We start from the raw sequence: 19,627 nt of genomic DNA, 5'->3' as shown, positions 1-19,627 counted from the left end.
CAGACACACACACACACACACACACACACACACACACACACACACACACACACACACACCCTTCCCCCTGATCCTTCTCAGGCTCGTCCTCCAACACCCACCGCCCTTCACCCTTCAGGAGGAGGGAGTCGAGAGTCATATACCTCGAGGTTGACCCAACCCCCCCCCCCCCCGAACTCCTCCCCCCCTTCCCTTAGGACCCAGAGTCCTTGACCTGAGCCCCCGAGGGACTAGGTCAGTCGTGCCCGGAGGCTGGTCCTCCCTTCCTTTTGAGGGCCGATGGTGTGTGTGTGGTCGTCCTTGAGACTCAACGAGTGGTTTACAGGATTCCTCTCTTATGTGTTTGTTTACGTTCTCTCCCAACGGCGCGGGGAGGGTTCCTTCGCTACGCGTGAATTTTATCATCTTTTGTTTGATGTTAACGGGTATAATTTTTTGTTTTTCTGTAGTTGTTGTTCTTGTTGTTATTGTTGTTCTTGGCACTTTTATTAGTGTTCTTGCTTTTGTTTGTTTGATCGTTCTTGGGGTGTTATCGCGCGGGGTGTGTGTGTGTGTGTGTGTGGGGAGGGGCGGACGGAAAGAGGAATTGATTGCGCTCATCACGGAGTTCGAGCGGGAAAGTTGGTAGGCGGTGGAGGGCGTCGCAAGTGTTTTGTGTTCCTCTCGTGTCATACGTAATGAGGAGCCAGCTTGGTGTGTGTTCCAGTGTGTTCCACTGACGACATAGTCTTGTCTTTCGTCTCCTCCTCCTCCTCCTTCTTCTCCTCCTTCTTCTTCTCCTCCTTCTCCTTCTCCTTCTTCTTCTTTCTTCTTTCTTCTTTTTTCTTCTTTTTCTTCTTTTTCTTCTTTTCTTCTTCTTATTCTTATTCTTTTTCTTCTTCTTTCTTCTTCTTTCTTCTTCTTCTTCTTCTTCTTCTTCTTCTTCTTCTTCTTCTTCCACAGGTTTCCAGACAGTGTGGCAGAGGCATATTGTCAAGCTCTTTGATGTTAAGTCTCAGTGTTTTGTGGTCATTATTTTTTTCCTTTCATACTTAGTGGTCGTTTCCCGCGTGAGCGAGGTAGTGTCGGGAACAGACGAAGTGATACTGATATACTGGGAGGTTCAGGCCTTCCAAAAGTGGCTGTCTTCTGACTGGAATGACTAAAAAAATTTTGTTTTCGTTTGTTTGTTTCATTCGTCCTGCCCTCGTGTCTCTGGCCCTGCGCAGTTCCGTAAGTCTTACATGTCTTTTTCCACGAAGAACCCGTCGTGTTACAGTAGTAGCCCACGGCACAGCCTTCTGTTCCGACCCCTCCGCCGCCTTCCGCCTCCTCCTCCTCCCGGAAGGTCCTCCAGCCTCGACTCCTATACAAAGCCGCCTCCTTCAGGAGCAGTCGTGTGGTGCCTCAGTCACCTTCGGGCCGAGTGCCCTAGAGAGAGAGGGAGGCGGGCGGAGGCCAGTCAGCGGGAGGGGCTTTGTTCCTCCTCTTCCTGCTCTTGCTTCCTCCCATCCCTCCCTCCCTCCCTCGCTTCTGGTCTAACTTAAGTAACCCCACCTCTCTCTCTCTCTCTCTCTCTCTCTCTCTCTCTCTCTCTCTCTCTCTCTCTCTCTCTCTCTCTCTCTCTCTCTCTCTGATTAACACCTTTTGATGTCTGTCCCTCAGCCCGCGCCGCCTCTCCCTCCCTCCCCGACCATTCAGACCATCAAGCCAAGGCGCCTCCTCCTCCTCTCCTTCTCCTCCCCTCCCTCCGTCGCTTGATGATGCAGGAGGGCGCGGCCCTTCCCTCCCTCCCTGACACAAACGAGCGCCAACGGCTTCGAGTGTCTGAGGTCCCGGGATCGCTGGCCACATCTCCGTACACACCACTCAGGTGCTGCCGCTGAGGGAGGGAGGGAGACGCCCTTGTTAACTCACTACACCAGCCAGCGGTTATGCTCTTCTCCCAGCGGGCCCTTTTCACTCCGCCGGTGTGTCTGCTGGTGTCCCAGGTCGCGACGGAGACCCTGCTCCCGGAGGGCAAGGACGGAGGTTTACATTGCCACAGGAGGAAAAAAAGAAAAATATTACTCGGAAAAAAATTATTTGAATTTTTAATTTTATTTTTTCCCTCCGGTGATGAAATTAATTATTGTGGCTGCTTCTATCATGCTCCCTGTTGTCTCGTCTCCTCTTTACTCGTGGCCTCTGTGTACTTTGAACTGGTGATTGCCTGCTGACACCGTCCTGACCCGGTGTATAGAACCGTGACCTGCCTGCTGACACTCGTCCTGATCCGGTCTATAGAACCGTGACCTGCGTGCTGACACCGTCCTGACCTGGTCTATAGAACCGTGACCTGCCTGCTGACACCGTCCTGACCCGGTCTATAGAACCGTGACCTGCGTGCTGACACCGTCCTGACCTGGTCTATAGAACCGTGACCTGTTTCGTCCACAAGCCTGACCTGATGTAGGGATCATTTCTTTTTTTTTTTCTTTTTTTCTTTGAAGGTCATGAAGGAGAACGTGTTGTGGTCAGGTCCGTGGGGGCGAGGGCAGGTGAGGGTGAGGTGGGGGCGAGGGAAGGTGAAGGTGAAGGTGAGGGGGTGTGTGTGTCGTCCATGGGAGGTATGGGGGAGGGGAGAACCATGAACATGACTGTGGTCGTAGTCTCTCTCTCTCTCTCTCTCTCTCTCTCTCTCTCTCTCTCTCTCTCTCTCTCTCTCTCTCTCACACACACACACACACACACACACACACACACAAACACAGTATTGATGCTAAATTCCGTGTCAAGCTAAGGAGGTGCAAGGCCTCTCGTGGCAACCCTGTGTTACTCCAGGAAAGAGAGAGAGAGAGAGAGAGAGAGAGAGAGAGAGAGAGAGAGAGAGAGAGAGAGAGAGAGAGAGAAGTTCACGTATTGCTCCGCGCTTCGTGATCGTCTTCTCTCCTCCTCTCCCATGTTTAAGCTGACGCTGATTGAAGCTGAGAAGTGCGCGAAGCTTGGTTGGCTGATCTGTCCTCTCCAATTCAGCTTGTCATTAAATCCAGAGACAAGTGTAATGGAAGCGTTAATTGGTAATTAAGACGTTGGGTAAGACTCGTAGCGAAATTAATCTCTATTTTTCTTCCTCTTCGTCTGTCTAATGTGACCAGGTTTATCTGGTTACAGACTTCTGTATCGATGAAGATCGAGGTACAGTGCACAGGTCATAGTTACAAGCTAGTAGTTAACCCATCCTGGAGCAGGATGGTACGAGACCTTGGTATGATGAGGGCCTGACCTTTGACCTGAACCTTCCTTAAGGCACCAGGTCATTATACTTAAACGGTCATACCTTCGTACTCAGTGATCGCGCCTTGGTGTTCAAGGGTCGTTGCCTCGTGCTCAAGGGTCGTAACGTCGTGCTCCAAGGTCATAACGTCTTGCTCAAAGGTCGTAACGTCTCTCTCAGTGGTCGTTACGTCGTGCTCCAAGGTCGTCAGGTCTTGCTCAGAGGTCGTAACGTTTCGCTCAAAGGTCGTCCCGTCTCGCTCAAAGGTCGTCACGTCTCGCTCAAAGGTCGTCGCGTCTTGCTCGAAGGGTCGTAACATCTTGCTCAAAGGTCGTAACTTCCTTCTCAAAGGTCGTACCGTCTCACTCAAAGGTCGTACCGTCTCGCTCAAAGGTCGTCACGTCTCGCTCATTTGGGGGGGGGGGGTCATGGACATCGAACTCAACCCCTCTGATGAAAACGGTCACACCATCGTCACCAGTGGTGGATTATCCTCCTCGTTAAAGGTACTGGGATGAATTACTTCGATGAACCGTCTGTAATTACCTTTCGAGTAATTACCTTTTATTACGATTATTCATTCCCCCGTGAGAACTGGGATCGCGTGTGGCTCTGTCGTCATCATCAGAGAGAGAGAGAGAGAGAGAGAGAGAGAGAGAGAGAGAGAGAGAGAGAGAGAGACGGCCATTGGCCAGTGATACATCAGTGATGGCAGTGCTTGTGTGTGTTTGTGTATGTGTGTGTGTGTCTGTGTCTGTGTGTAAGTGTGTGTGTGTTGTACACATACGTGTCCGTCCGTGGTGTTCCCGGACCGACCGGGTGCAAGGCGTACGACAGCGCGTTAAGTACCTCGGAGCGCTAGCTAGCGGTACGCAAGGTTGGGGGAGGCCCCGTGTCCACACCGTACGTGGCGTTAGGTGCGACAGGGTACGGTACGGGTGTCGCAAGTCGGAACGTACGAGTGGCTGGACGTATGTGTCACATGACCCACCCACCCCTCTTTTTTTATCACATGAATCCGTTAATCACATAGCCCCCTCACATGACCTTTCATCACATGACCTTTTATGCTATCATCCCCATTCATCAAATGACCCTTCCATCACATGACCTTTCCTTAGATCACCACCCTTCCCCCCTTCCCCTCCTTCCCTTCTTTCATCACATGACCTTTCCTCTCACCCCCCTTTTCATGCCGTGACCTTTCTTCACGTGTGACACCCCCCTGTCATCAGGGGCCCTCCCTGGTTACGGGTCATTCCCCCTGACTCAGACTTGTTTAGTTCGGTGGTGCGAGATGAAGAATTAAGTCGTGGCCTTCATGTGTTCGTTCGATGGTCGGCGGATGTGTTGGAGAACCCAGCGCTGTGTGGGTGTAGGTCAGGCTTGTGTGGGGCTGGTTTATGTAGCCACGCCGGGCCTCTCTACCCATCCGCACAGGCTGTCCACACGATCGTCCACACTGCCCTCCACACAGGCTGTCCACACGATCGTCCACACTGCCATCCATACTGGCTATCCACACGAACGTCCACACTGCCATTCACACGAACGTCCACACTGCCCTCCACACAGGCTATCCACACGAACGTCCACGCTACCATCCACACAGGCTGTCCACAAGAACGTCCACACTGCCATCCACACAGGCTGTCCACACGATCGTCCACACTACCAACCACACAGGCTATCCACTCGAACGTCCACGAACGTCCTCGCTGCCCTCCACACAGGCTATCCACTCGGACGTCCACACTGCTCTCCACACAGGCTGTCCATACGATCGTCCACACTGCCATCCACACAGGCTATCCACTCGGACGTCCACCCTGCCCTCCACACAAGCTATCCACTCGAACGTCCACACTGCCCTCCACACAGGCTATCCACTCGAATGTCCACACTGCCATCCACACAGGCTATCCACTCGGACGTCCACACTGCCATCCACACCCTGATTTCCATCTGTCCTCTCGTCCCCTTCCCAAACGGTCTGTTCCTCATTCAGTCCCCCTCGTCCATCCCACCTGTCCCACTTTGGGAAGGGTTGGCACGTGCGTTCCTCCTCCTCTCCCCCACCCGTCTGTTCCACGCTGCTCCATCGACTAATCCACCCATCCACCCCGCGCCTCTGTCCCTCAGTCCGCCCTTCGACCCGTCTTTTCATCAGTCTTTTGCTCCTACTCATCCAATTCCCAGCTTCCTCCTGCTGGAGGGCGGCTCGCCTCTCCTCCCCCAGCCCTGGGGAGTAGGGAGAGTGCCACAATGGGAGACACACTCCCCCATATTACACAGGTCCTACCCAGGCTGAGTTCCGGGAAATCTGACAAAAGATCCTTAGATTAAAATCCCCCTCGACTCCTGAGGCATCCTATTGAAGCATCGTAAAGATCTTACGTCCTGCTGAAGTGTAGTCCTGAGACGTCTTGCTGAAGTGTCCTAAGACATCCTGCTGAAGTGTCCGTCCTGAGACTTCCTGCTGAAGTATCCTAAGACATCCTGCTGAAGTATCCCAAGACATCCTGCTGAAGTGTCCTGAGACGTCCTGCTGAAGTATCCTAAGACATCCTACTGAAGAGTCCTAAGACGTCCTGCTGAAGTGTCCGAAGACATCCTGCTGAAGTATCCCAAGACATCCTGCTGAAGTGTCCTAAGACATCCTACTGAAGTGTCCTAAGACATCCTACTGAAGTGTCCTAAGACATCCTGTTGAAGTGTCCTGAGACATCGTGCTGAAGTGTCCTAAGACATCCTACTGAAGTGTCCTAAGACATCCTACTGAAGTGTCCTGAGACATCCTACTGAAGTGTCCTAAGACATCCTAGTAGCAAGGTATCCTACAGCATCCTAGCGGTCGTCGCGTCACCAACTTGGCCATGAGGGAGAGGTTGCAGACTCCCCCACTCCTCATGCTTGTGGCCTCCTCATCCACCTTGACTCATCCTCGACTCACCACACTTCATTACTCACCCCCTAAATGGAGAGGGATGAACTCATCCACCCCCACCACACCACACCACACCACCACCACCATCGCCACCACCCCCTCCACCACCACCACCATCGCCACCACCCCCTCCACCACCACCACCATCACCACCACCACCATCACCACCACCTCCTCCACCACCATCACCGTGGTCCCCCCCGGATGTTCCATACCAACAGTTCCTCATCCTCATATTTGTTCTATGACGTCGTCAGGCGATTCCTACGGCGCGTTCCCATTCCCATTCCAGGCGGTCATCAACATCTCATAAAACGAGAGTGGCGTGCCAGTAAACCGGGGTATATATATGTGCCATTAAACCGAGGTATATATATGTGCCATTAAACCGGAGTGGATATATGTGCCATTTACGTATGGTTTTACATATAATGGAACCCACAGATGACCGTCGTGGTCTCTCGTGTCTCCCACACCACCCACACACCCACCCTTGTCCCCCACGATTTACATATTCAATAACTTGGACACTCCTGGTTGTTAAAAAAAAAAAAAAGAAAAATCGGATGAAAAAAAAAAAAAATCGGATAATGAGTCCGTGTAAAGCCTTTCCAACCGGATGCCTTTGGGGTCGAGATGAAATTCGAGACACCTCTCTCTCTCTCTCTCTCTCTCTCTCTCTCTCTCTCTCTCTCTCTCTCTCTCTCTCTCTCTCTCTCTCTCTCGTTTGGGTTCCGTTTCGTTCCGGGGTCCCTGTCGTCAGGAGGAGGACCCACCCTCCTTCCCCCGTCTGGAAGGACTCGTCCACACATATCCTTTGAAGGGGACTCTCTCTCACCTACACACACACACACACATATCCCAGGGATGCACGTATGTTGCCGAAGGTCTGGTGGATAAGGTCATGGAAGGAAGGGACAGGGGGAGAGAAGGTATGGGAGAGGAGGTATGGGATCTTTATTGTAATGGGGACGCGAGATGGTAAGATGCAGATTGTGTGAAGGAGGAGTTGTGGGAATGGGGGGTATGGTGAATGGGGAGGAGGTTAGGGGTTGTGGAGTGTCTGTAGGGGATGGGGCAAGGGGGGATATGGGGTGGTGGTGTGTTAGTCTCTTGGTAAACAGGAGGGAAGAGGGAGGGGAAAGCTGTGGTAGTGAGGGGTGAGAGGGGAGTCTGTGGTACGCAGGAGGGAAGGAAGGAACCTGTGTTAGATAGGAGGGGAACCTGTGGTAAATAGGAGGGAACTATGATAGATAGGAGGGAACTATGGTAGATAGGAGGGAACCTTTGGTAAATAGGAGGGAACTATGATAGATAGGAGGGAACCTGTGGTAGATAGGAGGGATTCTTTAAGTAGACAGGAGGGAACAGAGTCTCTCCCTAGCCCGGTACCTTCTCCCACACACACACACACACACACACACACACACACACACACACACACACACACACACGTCTCACACACACACACACACACACACACCCACGTCTCACCTGACTCTCCTAAACCACGACCATCATTACCACTGCCATATCTGGTAGCAGCACCTCGCCTCACAGAAGGGGGGCCTCCACGTCCGACCAGACCCTCCTGCAGAGGATGTCAGAGTCGTCGTCGACCCCCTCGTCCTCCTCCTCCTCCTCCTCCTCCTCCTCCTCCTCCTCCTCCTCCTCCTCCAGCACTCATCACTCTCCACCACCTCCTCTTCCTCCGGCACTCATCACCCACCACCACCACCTCCTCCTCCTCCTCCGGCACTCATCACCCACTGCCACCACCTCCTCCTCCTCCTCCTCCTCCTCCGGCACTCATCTCCTACACCTCCACCCTCCCTCCCTCCTTCCACTCATCACCCACCATCACCACTGTGACATTAGTGTCGGAGGGTTCATCGTCTTAATTGATCACTCGTCTACCACAAAGGGAGTGGCTGAAGAAGAAGGAGGAGGGAGGGAGAGAGGGTCCATTATGTGTTGTTTTGAGCAATGTGAGGGAGGAGCGCGCGCGTATGTGCCCCAGACAATGTCGGATTGCGTTTCTAATCTCTCTCCCTGGGTGGTGCGTATGTCCGCCGCTCTGGTCTTAACAACGCTTCGCAGTTCGTCGTGGTGGACGCCGCTGGCCCTCTCGAAGCGACCCTCCTTTTTCTCGTTATTGTTATTCTATTTTACGTATGTGATCTGGGTTCTTTATGTATTTCACGAATTAATGATTACTTATATATATATATATATATATATATATATATATATATATATATATATATATATATATATATATATATATATAAAAGATTTACATTTTCTTGTTGATTTCACGTAATGTACTGTTTTTTTTTATGTTCGTATTATCTGTTTTATATAACAATTTGTGATATATAGAGAGGCCTCATATCAAGTACTCTCCTTCCCCCTCTCCCCTCCATTCCCCCTTCCCACTGTCTACCGGTACAGGTCCCGGTAAAAACTACCCCGTCCCCCTCCTCCTCTCCTCCCTACCCCCTGCAGAGACTTGACAGAGACTGACATCGCCCGGTACACAAGCCTTGCACAGACCACCCCCTCACCCTTTCCCCCAGTACAAGTCCGGTATAGGAGATGACCGCCCTTCCTCCCCCCCCCCCCTCTCCTGGTACAAGCCTTATATATATATATATATATATATATATATATATATATATATATATATAAGGACCCCCTCCTCACACACACCCCTCCCTCCCCACACAATCTCCCGGTACAAACCCGGCAGGAGACCGCCCCTGCCCCGTCTTTCCCCCGGTACAAGCCTTGCAAATCCCCCCCCCTCTCCTCTTCTCCTCATCCCAGCACAAGACCGAGATATACAAGTGTATACCACCACCACCACCTCCTCCTCACATTCCTCCAGTCAACACAGCTCATCAAAGTGTCCAGTACTGGAAGGGTTGCCATATTAACCCCCTCGTCGGCAATTAGTGGATATATATATATATATATATATATATATATATATATATATATATATATATATATATAGAGAGAGAGAGAGAGAGAGAGAGAGATTTGCAGCCTCCTCCTCCTCCTCTGCCGCCGCCGGCGGCCAGCCATCACCATCCCGGACGCACAACACTGCGGTAGAAATTGATAGATAAATCACGCGCGCGCGGCCGATGTTGATGATGATGGGTTGTGTTGTTGTTGTTGTTGTGTGTTGTGTGTTGTTGTTGTTGTTGTTGTTGTTGTTGTGTTGTGTTGTTGCGTGTTGTGTTGTTGTTGTTGTTGTTGTTGTGTTGTTGTTGTGTTGTGTTGTTGTGTGTTGTTGGTGTTGCTGCCACCACGGTGTCCCGCCACTTAACCTCTCGTCACCCGAACATGAGTCGCCAGCCGAGCAAGCAAGCAAGAGGGAGGGAGGGAGGCAAGCAAGCAAGAGGGAGGGAGGGAGGCAAGCAAGCAAGAGGGAGGGAGAGAAGCAAGCAAGAGGGAGGTAGGGAGGGAAGCAAGCAAGCAAGAGGTAGGGAGGGAGGGAAGCAAGCAAGAGGGACGTAGGGAGGGAAGCAAGGAAGCAAGAGGCAAGCAAGAGGGAGGGAGGGAAGCAAGCAAGCAAGAGGGAGGGAGGGAGGCAAGCAAGCAAGAGGGAGGGAGGTAGGCAAGCAAGCAAGCAAGAGGGAGGGAGGCAAGCAAGCAAGAGGGAGGGAGGGAAGCAAGCAAGCAAGAGTGAGGGAGGGAAGCAAGCAAGCAAGAGGGAGGGAGGGAGGGAAGCAAGCAAGCAGCCTCCTCACTATGGGGGGGTGTGTGGTGAGTGTCCCTCCTCCCGAGTCCTACAAGGGAATTCTCAATTGTTGACCAGGCCCAAAAATAGGGAGAAAAAAGATGTTGAAATACAATGGGAATTCAGCAGTAGAACGTTAATATTTTTATGCATGGATTATTATATATATATTTTTCCCCCCGCAGTGAGAATTTACTAGCGGTCGGTGTGACTAGACTTTATTTAGATAAAGGTTGTAATATCTGTGGGTGTGATGGGGAAATATATCGTGTGTGGCAGGGTGGCGACGGGAATGGATGAAGGCAGCAAGTATGAATATGTACATGTGTATATATATGTATATATGTGTATGTATACGTTAAAATGTATATATATATATATATATATATATATATATATATATATATATATATATATATATATATATATATATATATGTGCGTGTATAGACGTTTATGTATATACATTTGTATGTGGGTGGGTTGGGCCATTCCATGTCTGTTTCCTTGCGCTACCTCGCTGACGCTGGAGATGGCGATATTATGTATATACAAATGTGTGTGTGTGTGTGTGTATAAATGTGTGTGTGTGTGTGTGTCTGTGTGTACAATAGGGAAAGAAACAGGGCAATGTGCAAAATATTCAGATTTACGTAATATCTCACAAAGTGTACATGCTTTTTATTTTCACCTTTGGTAAGGGGTGTGTGTGTGTGTGTGTGTGAGGTGAGTGTTCGTTAAAGCGTTCATTCCATCATTAAATTTTTCTCCTTTGTAGAACAAATAATGATTATGTTTTGTTGAAGACCGAGAGAGGAAGGGAAGGAAGTGTGTGTTTTTTTTTTATATCCAAGACTCATTTTTGTGTTCCCCCCCCCCCCCCCGCCCCGACATTTTGATAAAGAGGTCGTAAGTGTCCGTTGGCATAAGGAAATTAAGATGATGATTTTTTATTGTTTTTACGGTAGTGTTTTAATTTTTTTTTTTTTTCTATTTATTTTCTTTTTAATGGGTCGCTTGTGTAGAAGGTGCGAGCGGGTTGCGCGAGAGGAGGTTGTGTGTGTGTGTGTGTGTGTGTGTGTGTGTGTGTTTGTGTGTGTGTGTGTCTTAAGGAGACAGGTTAGCAAGCATGCATATGGCTCTCTGTAGAATGGTACGACCCCTTCTGAGCACGACGATGGTTCGATCCTCTTTTGAGCACGATGGTACGACCCCTTTTGAGCACGACGATGGTTCGATCCTCTTTTGAGCACGATGGTACGAACCCCTTCTGAGCACGACGATGGTTCGATCCTCTTTTGAGCACGATGGTACGACCCCTTTTGAGCACGACGATGGTTCGAACCCCTTTTGAGCAAGACGGTACGACCCCTTTCTGAGCCCGACGACGGTACGACCCCTTGTGCGGCAATGCGTCACGACCTGCGAACACAATAACTACGACCAGTTGAGTGCGACCCCCCAAACACGATGACGTAAACCCCCTTCCCTCCCCCCCCCTCCGACCACCACGACCTTACGACCCTTAGGGGTATGGCGAGAGAGAGAGAGAGAGCTAGTTCCCTCGGCTCCCGGACCTGATATCGACTCCTCTCTCTCTCTCTCTCTCTCTCTCTCTCTCTCTCTCTCTCTCTCTCTCTCTCTCTCTGCTCCCCTTCCCTCCTCCTCCCCCTCTCCCTCTCCCACCGGTTAAAAAAAAAAATAAAAAACCCGTTCCGTCATTTAGGTTTTAATCTCCGTCCTGCATATCTCATCTCGCCGTTTTAAAATATGCCCTCGAAGAAAATACTAAAGTGAAAAGGAATGTTGTTCTTATCCTTGCCTGGGTCCAGGCACCAGCCCTGACGCAGGCAGGGTTCTATATGTTACGTCATTTACATGCAATGTATATATATATATATATATATATATATATATATATATATATATATATATATATATATATATATATACGTTGAGATGTATAGGTATGTAAATGTGCGTGTGTAGGCGTTTATATATATACATGTGTATGTGGGTGGGTTAGGCCATTCTTTCGTCTGTTTCCTTGCGCTACCTCGCTAACGCGGGAGACAGCGACAAAGCAAAATGAATAAATAGATAAATAATGAATAAATAAATAAATATATATATATATATATATATATATATATATATATATATATATATATATATATATATATATATATATATATATATATATATATATATGATCCTGAGCATGAAGGTTACGGGTCCCAGGACGAACAGGAGTCATTTTATTACCAGGACAGACAGACAGACGGACGGACAGACAGACACAAAGACAGACGGACAGACAGACACAGAGCGGCCGCCCGTGGTGGCTGCCTTCAGTCGTACGTGCCTCCGTCTCCCGGGCCATGACGCGTGCGGAATACAACGTTCATAATACCCGTACGTCGACCGTAAAGGCTCTCCCATCTAATCCAAGGGCGCGGCCCATCGAGGCGAAGGTGGATAGGGGAACCCTGTGGGGGAGAGAGAGAGAGAGAGAGAGAGAGAGAGAGAGAGAGAGAGAGAGAGAGAGAGAGAGGCGGGTCTGGCTTCGAGACCCGACCCGAGAGGTCAAGAAGAGACCCCGTCGTCCCCCTCCCCCCTCAGCAGTCTCAGGTCAAGTGCAAATTGACATGGACGTGACGGATGGTCTCCGCCGTGTCCCAGGACGTGGTCTCCACCGTGTCCCAGGACGTTGGTGGATGGTCTCCACCGTGTCCCAGGACGTTGTTGGTGGATGATCTCCACCGTGTCCCAGGACGTTGGTGGTGGATGATCTCCACCGTGTCCCAGGACGTTGTTGGTGGATGATCTCCACCGTGTCCCAGGACGTTGTTGGTGGATGATCTCCACCGTGTCCCAGGACGTTGTTGGTGGATGATCTCCACCGTGTCCCAGGACGTTGGTGGTGGATGATCTCCACCGTGTCCCAGGACGTTGTTGGTGGATGATCACCGTGTCCCAGGACGTGGTCTCCACCGTGTCCCAGGACGTTGTTGGTGGATGATCACCGTGTCCCAGGACGTCGGCAGGCGGTATCATTGCCACGACAAGAGCTGATATCATGCCAGTGTCTCTAGACGGTCACGTGAGAAGGAGTCAACCTCACTCCTCACGGTATGGGACACAAGGACCCCAAGTGATAGCCGGTGATTAGCCCGTAATTAACAGGGTAATTGGGTGTAAAGGAAGGAATTAACTGGTGATCAGCCCTGGCCTCATTCAGAGGGTGATCAGGAGTTCCATATATTAACCAACCAGTTTGGTTTGGTGTTGGATCTGCTTAAACCCTTGAGCACGACGGCACGACCCCTTGAGTACGAGGGTATGGCCCCTTGAGCACGACGGTGCGAACCCTTGAGCACGACTGTACGACCCCTTGAGCACGACGGTATGGCCCCTTGAGCACGACGGTGCGACCCTTTGAGCACGACGGCACGACCCCTTGAGCAAGACGGCACGACCCCTTGAGCACGACGGTACGACCCCATTGACTACGACGGCACGAACCCTTGAGCACGACGGTACGACCCCTTGACCACGACGGCACGACCCCTTGAGTACGACGGTACGACCCCATTGACTACGACGGTACGAACCCTTGAGCACGACGGCACGACCCCTTGACTACGACGGTATGACCCCTTGAGCACGACGGTACGACCCCTTGAGCACGACGGTACGAACCCTTGGGCACGACGATACGACCCCTTGAACACGACGGTACGGCCCCTTGACCATGACGGTACGACCCCCTTTGACCACGACGGTACGACCCCCTTTGACCACGACGTTACGACCCTTAAGAACACCATTAACGACCCTTGAGTACGATGGTAATATATATATATATATATATATATATATATATATATATATATATATATATATATTTTTTTTTTTTTTTTTTTTTTTTTTTTTCATACTATTCGCCATTTTCCGCATTAGCGAGGTAGCGTTAAGAACAGAGGACTGGGCCTTTGAGGGAATATCCTCATATGGCCCCCTTCTCTGTTCCTTCTTTTGGAAAATTTAAAAAAAAATTGAGAGGGGAGGATTTCCAGCCCCCCGCTCCCTTCCCTTTTAGTCGCCTTCTACGACATGCAGGGAATACGTGGGAAGTATTCTTTCTCCCCTATATATATTTATCTATTTATTCACTTTGCCCCGTCGCCGTCCCCCGCTTAAGTTGAAATCACAAAATTATTAAATATACAAATCTTCGTAGTTTGTTTTAATATTTTAAAAATGCTGCTGTAAAGAGAATGTTTAAATTATCTGTTTATTCTAGATGTGTAAATTTTATATGTAAAACGTATTTAGACTTTACGTGGGCAGGGAAAATATGTAGATTCAACTCGCATGTGAATGTTATTTCACACTTTGTGGAGAGTTAGATGTTGGGGGGGGGGAGGAAAAGGGGGGGTGAGTGGAGAGGGGGGGCCATTGTGTGAACGTGTTAACACTCCCCCCCCACTTTCCTTCCCCCCCATCCCCCCCATCCCCCCTCCCTCACAATGAAAGTATTTAACTGGTAAATTCAGTTCTACGAAGATGATCGATTTTTGCAATTGTGTGATATTTTTTTTTTTTTGCTTTTTTTTTTTTTTTGTTTCTAAATCTTTAGCATTGTGGAAAATCAGCTTTGAGGTGGATGATACGACCCTCCTTGGTGGGCCATGGTGTCTAAGGGTCGTACCTTCGACCTCAGGAACCGCACCTCGAAGGTCGTGCTTTAAGGGTCGCGCTGTCGTTTCAGTTCAAGGGTCGTACCATCGTGCTCAAGGGTCGCACCGTCGTGCTCAAGGGTCGTACCGTCGTGCTCAAGAGTCGTACCGTCGGCTCAAGGGTCGTACCGTCGTGCTCAAGGGTCGTACCGTCGTGCTCAAGGGTCGTACCGTCGTGCTCAAGGGTCGTACCGTCGCTCTCAAGGGTCGTACCGTCGTGCTCAAGGGTCGTACCGTCGTGCTCAAGGGTCGTACCGTCGTGCTCAAGGGTCTTACCGTCGTGCTCAAGGGTCGTACCGTCGTGCTCGAGGGTCTTACCATCGTGCTCAAGGGTCGTGCTCAAGGGTCGTACCGTAGAGTCCCGTATGATCTTGCTCAAAGAGCCCCGTATCATCTTGCTCACAGAATCCCGTATGATTTTGCTCAATAACTCCCGTATGTTTCCCCCCCTCATAATCCTATATTGCTCACAGAGTACAGTATGAATACGGGTGCCTGTGGATGTCCCGTGTTGTCATCTTCCTCACAAGACCATGCATGATCCCCCCACACACACTCCCGTGTCCTGTTTACCTAGAGTGTCAAAAAAAAAAAAAACTCCCGTATAATCTATACTCATAAAATCCTTTTTTTTTTTACCCAGACCAGATCAGACCACACCAGACCACACCAAACCAAACCAAACCAAACCAAACCAGATCAGAGTAGACCAAACCAAACCAAACCAAACCAGACCAGACCAGACCAAACCAAACCAAACCAAACCAAACCAAACCAGACCAGACCAGACCAAACCAGACCGAACCAAACCAAACCAAACCAAATCAAAACTAACCAAACCAAACCAAACCAGACCAGACCAAACCAAACCAAACCAAACCAAACCAAACCAAACCAGACCAGACCAGACCAGACCAGACTAAACCAACCAAACCAGACTAGACCAGACCAGACCCGACCTGACCCGACCAGACTAGGTCCACGACTTAATGAATTTTATCATAACCCACCACACACACAGACACACACAGACACACACACACACACACAGACACACACACACACACACACACACACACACACACACACACGTAGGGCGGTGGCGGGAGGGAAGGATTTAATTAGCCGGATTTATCAAGTTGGCAAGGGCGGCCTTCACCGTGGAACTCAGGCCACAAAAGTGTCCTTATCTTTCCCTTCCAGTGATGTCATGCATCCTTATTTTCCAGCTCATATATATATATATACATATATATATATATATATATATATATATATATATATATATATATATATATATCATCCCTGGGGATAGGGGAGAAAGAATACTTCCCACGTATTCCCTGCGTGTCGTAGAAGGCGACTAAAAGGGGAGGGAGCGGGGGGCTGGAAATCCTCCCCTCTCGGTTTTTTTGTAATTTTCCAAAAGAGGGAACAGAGAAGGGGGCCAGGTGAGGATATTCCCCCAAAGGCCCAGTCCTCCGTTCTTAACGCTACCTCGCTAATGCGTGAAATGGCGAATAGTATGAAAGGAAAATATATATATATATTATTATTATTATTATTATTATTATTATTATTATTATTATTATTATCATTATTATCTTATCGGGAGGTTTATCTGGTATTATCAGTTAGGGTTGACTGACTGCTTGTCGTAAGCGTACCTCGAGATAAGAAGTTCCCCCTAATGAAATCGTTCGTGGTAACCCAATCGATACTCCCGTTTTCGTTCACCTAAGTGTGCCACGGGTCTTTGGTTGTCTCTTTTAAATAGATTCGAACCCAGGACCTTCTGCGTGGTATTCGGGAGCGCTAACGTTGGGTGGGCTATGATCGCCCAACGGTTAGCGTTCCCGAATACCTCGCAAAAGGTCCTGGGTTCGAATCTTTCCTGTGGAAAAGTATTATGTGACATATAAATATATATATATATATATATATATATATATATATATATATATATATATATATATATATATATGAAATGGTATTATTGTTGCCTGAACTATATTTCCTCACGTTTATAGTTATTTCCATATTACAGATATAGATATACGTGTATACACATATATATATATATATATATATATTTGGTGTTTTCCCTTGTGTAGAACGGCAAGGCATCATCAGTAGAAGATATTGAAAGAAAAGGAATATATATAGATATATGTTTCACGCTGAACTTTGTGCAAATAGAAAATGTATCACCGCGGAAGTGTTCACTCGGCGCTGTGAAGGTGTCCGCTTGGCGATGTGTTCTCGAGGTGTGTGTGTGTTTGGGGGGCTCCTCCACGGTCGTGTGATTCTCAGCAGTGAGGGGTGAAGTGGTGGGTGATCGTGGCGTCACTGCCTTCTACAGTGAGTTCGTCTTGAAGACGCGCACGGTGACTGGTGGTCGATCCTTCCATGAAGGTAATATGGATGAGGACTGGTGATTGGTGAACACGCCACCTCCTGACTGTAGTGATTGGGTGATTATCGCCAACTGCAAGATTCAGTGATTGGCGATCAACACGGAGACTCGACACACACACACACGCTGAGTGATGATTTAGCGCCGATTCTCGACCCAGCGCTTGGTGAGTTAGCGCCGACTCTCAAGGGGTCGGGCAGCGTCCTGCACCAGTCCAGGGCTGGAGATGTGGTTCTCCCGAGGTTTACAATAACCTGAACCCCCAGCCAGAGACCTCACACGGACCCAGGCCGGCCCGCCGCCCCTCCACCACGCACCCTGAGGGCGGGACGGAGAAGGCTTACCTGTGGTACGTGGCAGGATCTCTCTCTGCCCTCACGAAGCCCTCGCAGGCTCAGAGAGAGGGGGGTGTGTCCTTCGACCGTATCCTTGTAGATCCTTCCCTACATAACGTGAGGGTTATGTCCTGAAGTGTCTTACATTGAGGACGCAGACGGTGACCGGACCTCGCGCCCCTCCACCCACCCCTGCACGACGCCCAAGCCGTCTTCAGGATGAGGACGGGGGTTCGACACCCTCCCGAGCCGTCGCAACGCCAGCCCCGGCGATGGGCCCAAAGCCGCCGCGCCTAGGCCTTCGCCGCGCCCCCACGCCCACGGCCGCGCCCACGGAGGGGATGTTGAGATAGAGCGGGCGTTGCTATGGCCTCGCCACGACCCAACACCATGGGTGCTAGCAAGGAGACCCTGCACAAGAGCAACAGTGACCCGGTGAGGAGGCACCACCGTGTCCACACTAGGTCCAGAGGCTCGCCCGTCTCCAAGTGCTTCCTCACGCTCGACGGATACAACTATGTCATAGGTGAGTTGTGCCTCCAAGTGCTTGTTGGGCCCCTAAGTCCTTCCCTCACACACGACAGAGACAACCATGGTATAGGTGAGTGTGTGTGTGTGTGTTACGTGCCTCTTAAGACGGATACACCCTATGTCATAGGTGAGTGTGTCCCCTAAGTGTTTCAAATTGCTCCTTGTGCCTCCACTTACGCCACGGCTGCAGATACAGTAGGTTCCTGCGTGTATTTTGGGGTCTTGTATTTCCTCGTTGCCTCATACGAGTTCCCGAGTGTCCCTTTGAGTTCCCTAGTGCTTCCGCCCCCCTCAGTCGTTCCAGGTTTTGGCGAGTGGCAGTGCATCCTGGACCTCGCAAGTGCCTCTCCACACCGTGTTGACCACGTCCACAGGTAAGTGTGGGTAGCATCCTGGGTCAGGGGGAGGGCTTGTCTGGCCTCACTGGTTAGGTTTAAAAAGGGAGAATCTCCAGGTGCTTCCCCAAGGAGGATGGGTTGTTAGGCTAACGGGATAGGCTTAGAACAAAGTAACTCATCAAGGTCTCTTTTGCAAGAAGATATACAGGGTGTCCCCCCCCCCCAAAAAAAAAAAAAAAAAAAATGTGCTCACTTTTCTGACACAATAAATCACTGAATTTTTTAGGGGTCCTTTGGATCTGAGAAAAAAGGAAGAGAAATTTAGTGCTATAGGCGTGTCAAAAAGTGAGTACATTTTTTTTTAGGGGGGGGGGACACCCTGTAGTTACGAGGACGAGTAGAGCCAAAGTCAGACCTGAAAGGTGTAATATTGGCTTGTTGATATGTTTCCCATGTACGTAGACGCGTCGAACACCGCAGCAAGTCACCGGCGCACGTTGCGAATGCAGTAACAGTAGATAGATGCTTTGAAGCGCAGTATGTCGTGGCGCACAGCAATGGACGGCATGGATGGTGCTGCGGGATCTTCGCTGTGGGACGTTTGCCCACCGTTCCGTCCAGTTCGCTTCCGTGCAGACTTACTACACCCGTGCATCGTGGTGAGGAGGGTGGGGTGAGTGAGGGGGTTTTGGTTTTGACCTGCCGGACGATGTGGGATGGATTGTAGGGAGACGGGACTTGGCTTCCTTACTGTCGATGGCCTTGCCTCATTCCCCTGCCAGCGGAAGGAGGAACAGAGAGATGAAGGTCATGGAGCCGAAGTCAACGGGGGGCGGCGCCCCCCGCCCGCCCGCCCCGCCACCCCCACACTTCCTCTGTTGTCTGCCTTTCCTGTGTAGTAGTATTAGTTCTCTCTCTCTCTCTCTCTCTCTCTCTCTCTCTCTCTCTCTCTCTCTCTCTCTCTCTCTCTCTCTCTCTGGGTGGGAGCGATCGGGGTCTGAGGGAGGGAGGAAGGAAGGGTGTGGGTCTGAGGGAGGGAGGGAAGGAGGGGTGTGGTGGTGGTTTGAGCCGGGCCGCCACCTACCGGTAAGGTCCCTGTAACTTTTTCCCGCTCTTCATCATACAAGACCAGGTAAAAACTGGTAGGATCTCACTACGAGAGAGTCCTACGACCGCCACGGAGGAAAGGGGTGTGGGTTCCTTTGAGCAGGGCGGCGGTGTGACCCTTAAGGTGCGACGACTCCACGACACCCTCCTCTGGGTGTGAGGGCACACACCTCTGTGCGCAAGGGGGTCGTCGTACCCTTCGTGCTCCAAGGGGGTCGTACCGTCG

The 19,627-nt window shown here is 50.3% G+C and overlaps 1 protein-coding gene across 9 annotated transcripts in view; it reads left to right on the top strand.

The window, feature by feature from the left end:
* The window catches only part of LOC139754527 (dual specificity calcium/calmodulin-dependent 3',5'-cyclic nucleotide phosphodiesterase 1A-like), a 322,075-nt gene that overhangs the window by 91,666 nt on the left and 210,782 nt on the right, over window positions 1-19,627 (top strand). For 8 of the 9 annotated variants that reach the window (XM_071671911.1, XM_071671882.1, XM_071671872.1 and 5 more), the window contains exon 2: window positions 16,722-17,951. In XM_071671911.1, coding sequence (XP_071528012.1) covers window positions 17,792-17,951 — 160 coding nt within the window. In that variant the 5' untranslated portion in view covers window positions 16,722-17,791. The remainder of the gene's footprint in view (window positions 1-16,721; window positions 17,952-19,627) is intronic. The other variant, XM_071671855.1, reaches the window with a different exon arrangement.

Source organism: Panulirus ornatus, chromosome 2, assembly GCF_036320965.1.
Source record: "Panulirus ornatus isolate Po-2019 chromosome 2, ASM3632096v1, whole genome shotgun sequence".
NCBI lineage: Eukaryota > Metazoa > Arthropoda > Malacostraca > Decapoda > Palinuridae > Panulirus > Panulirus ornatus.
The sequence above is the reverse complement of the archived record's forward strand: the minus strand, read 5'-3'. Positions and strand labels throughout refer to the sequence as shown.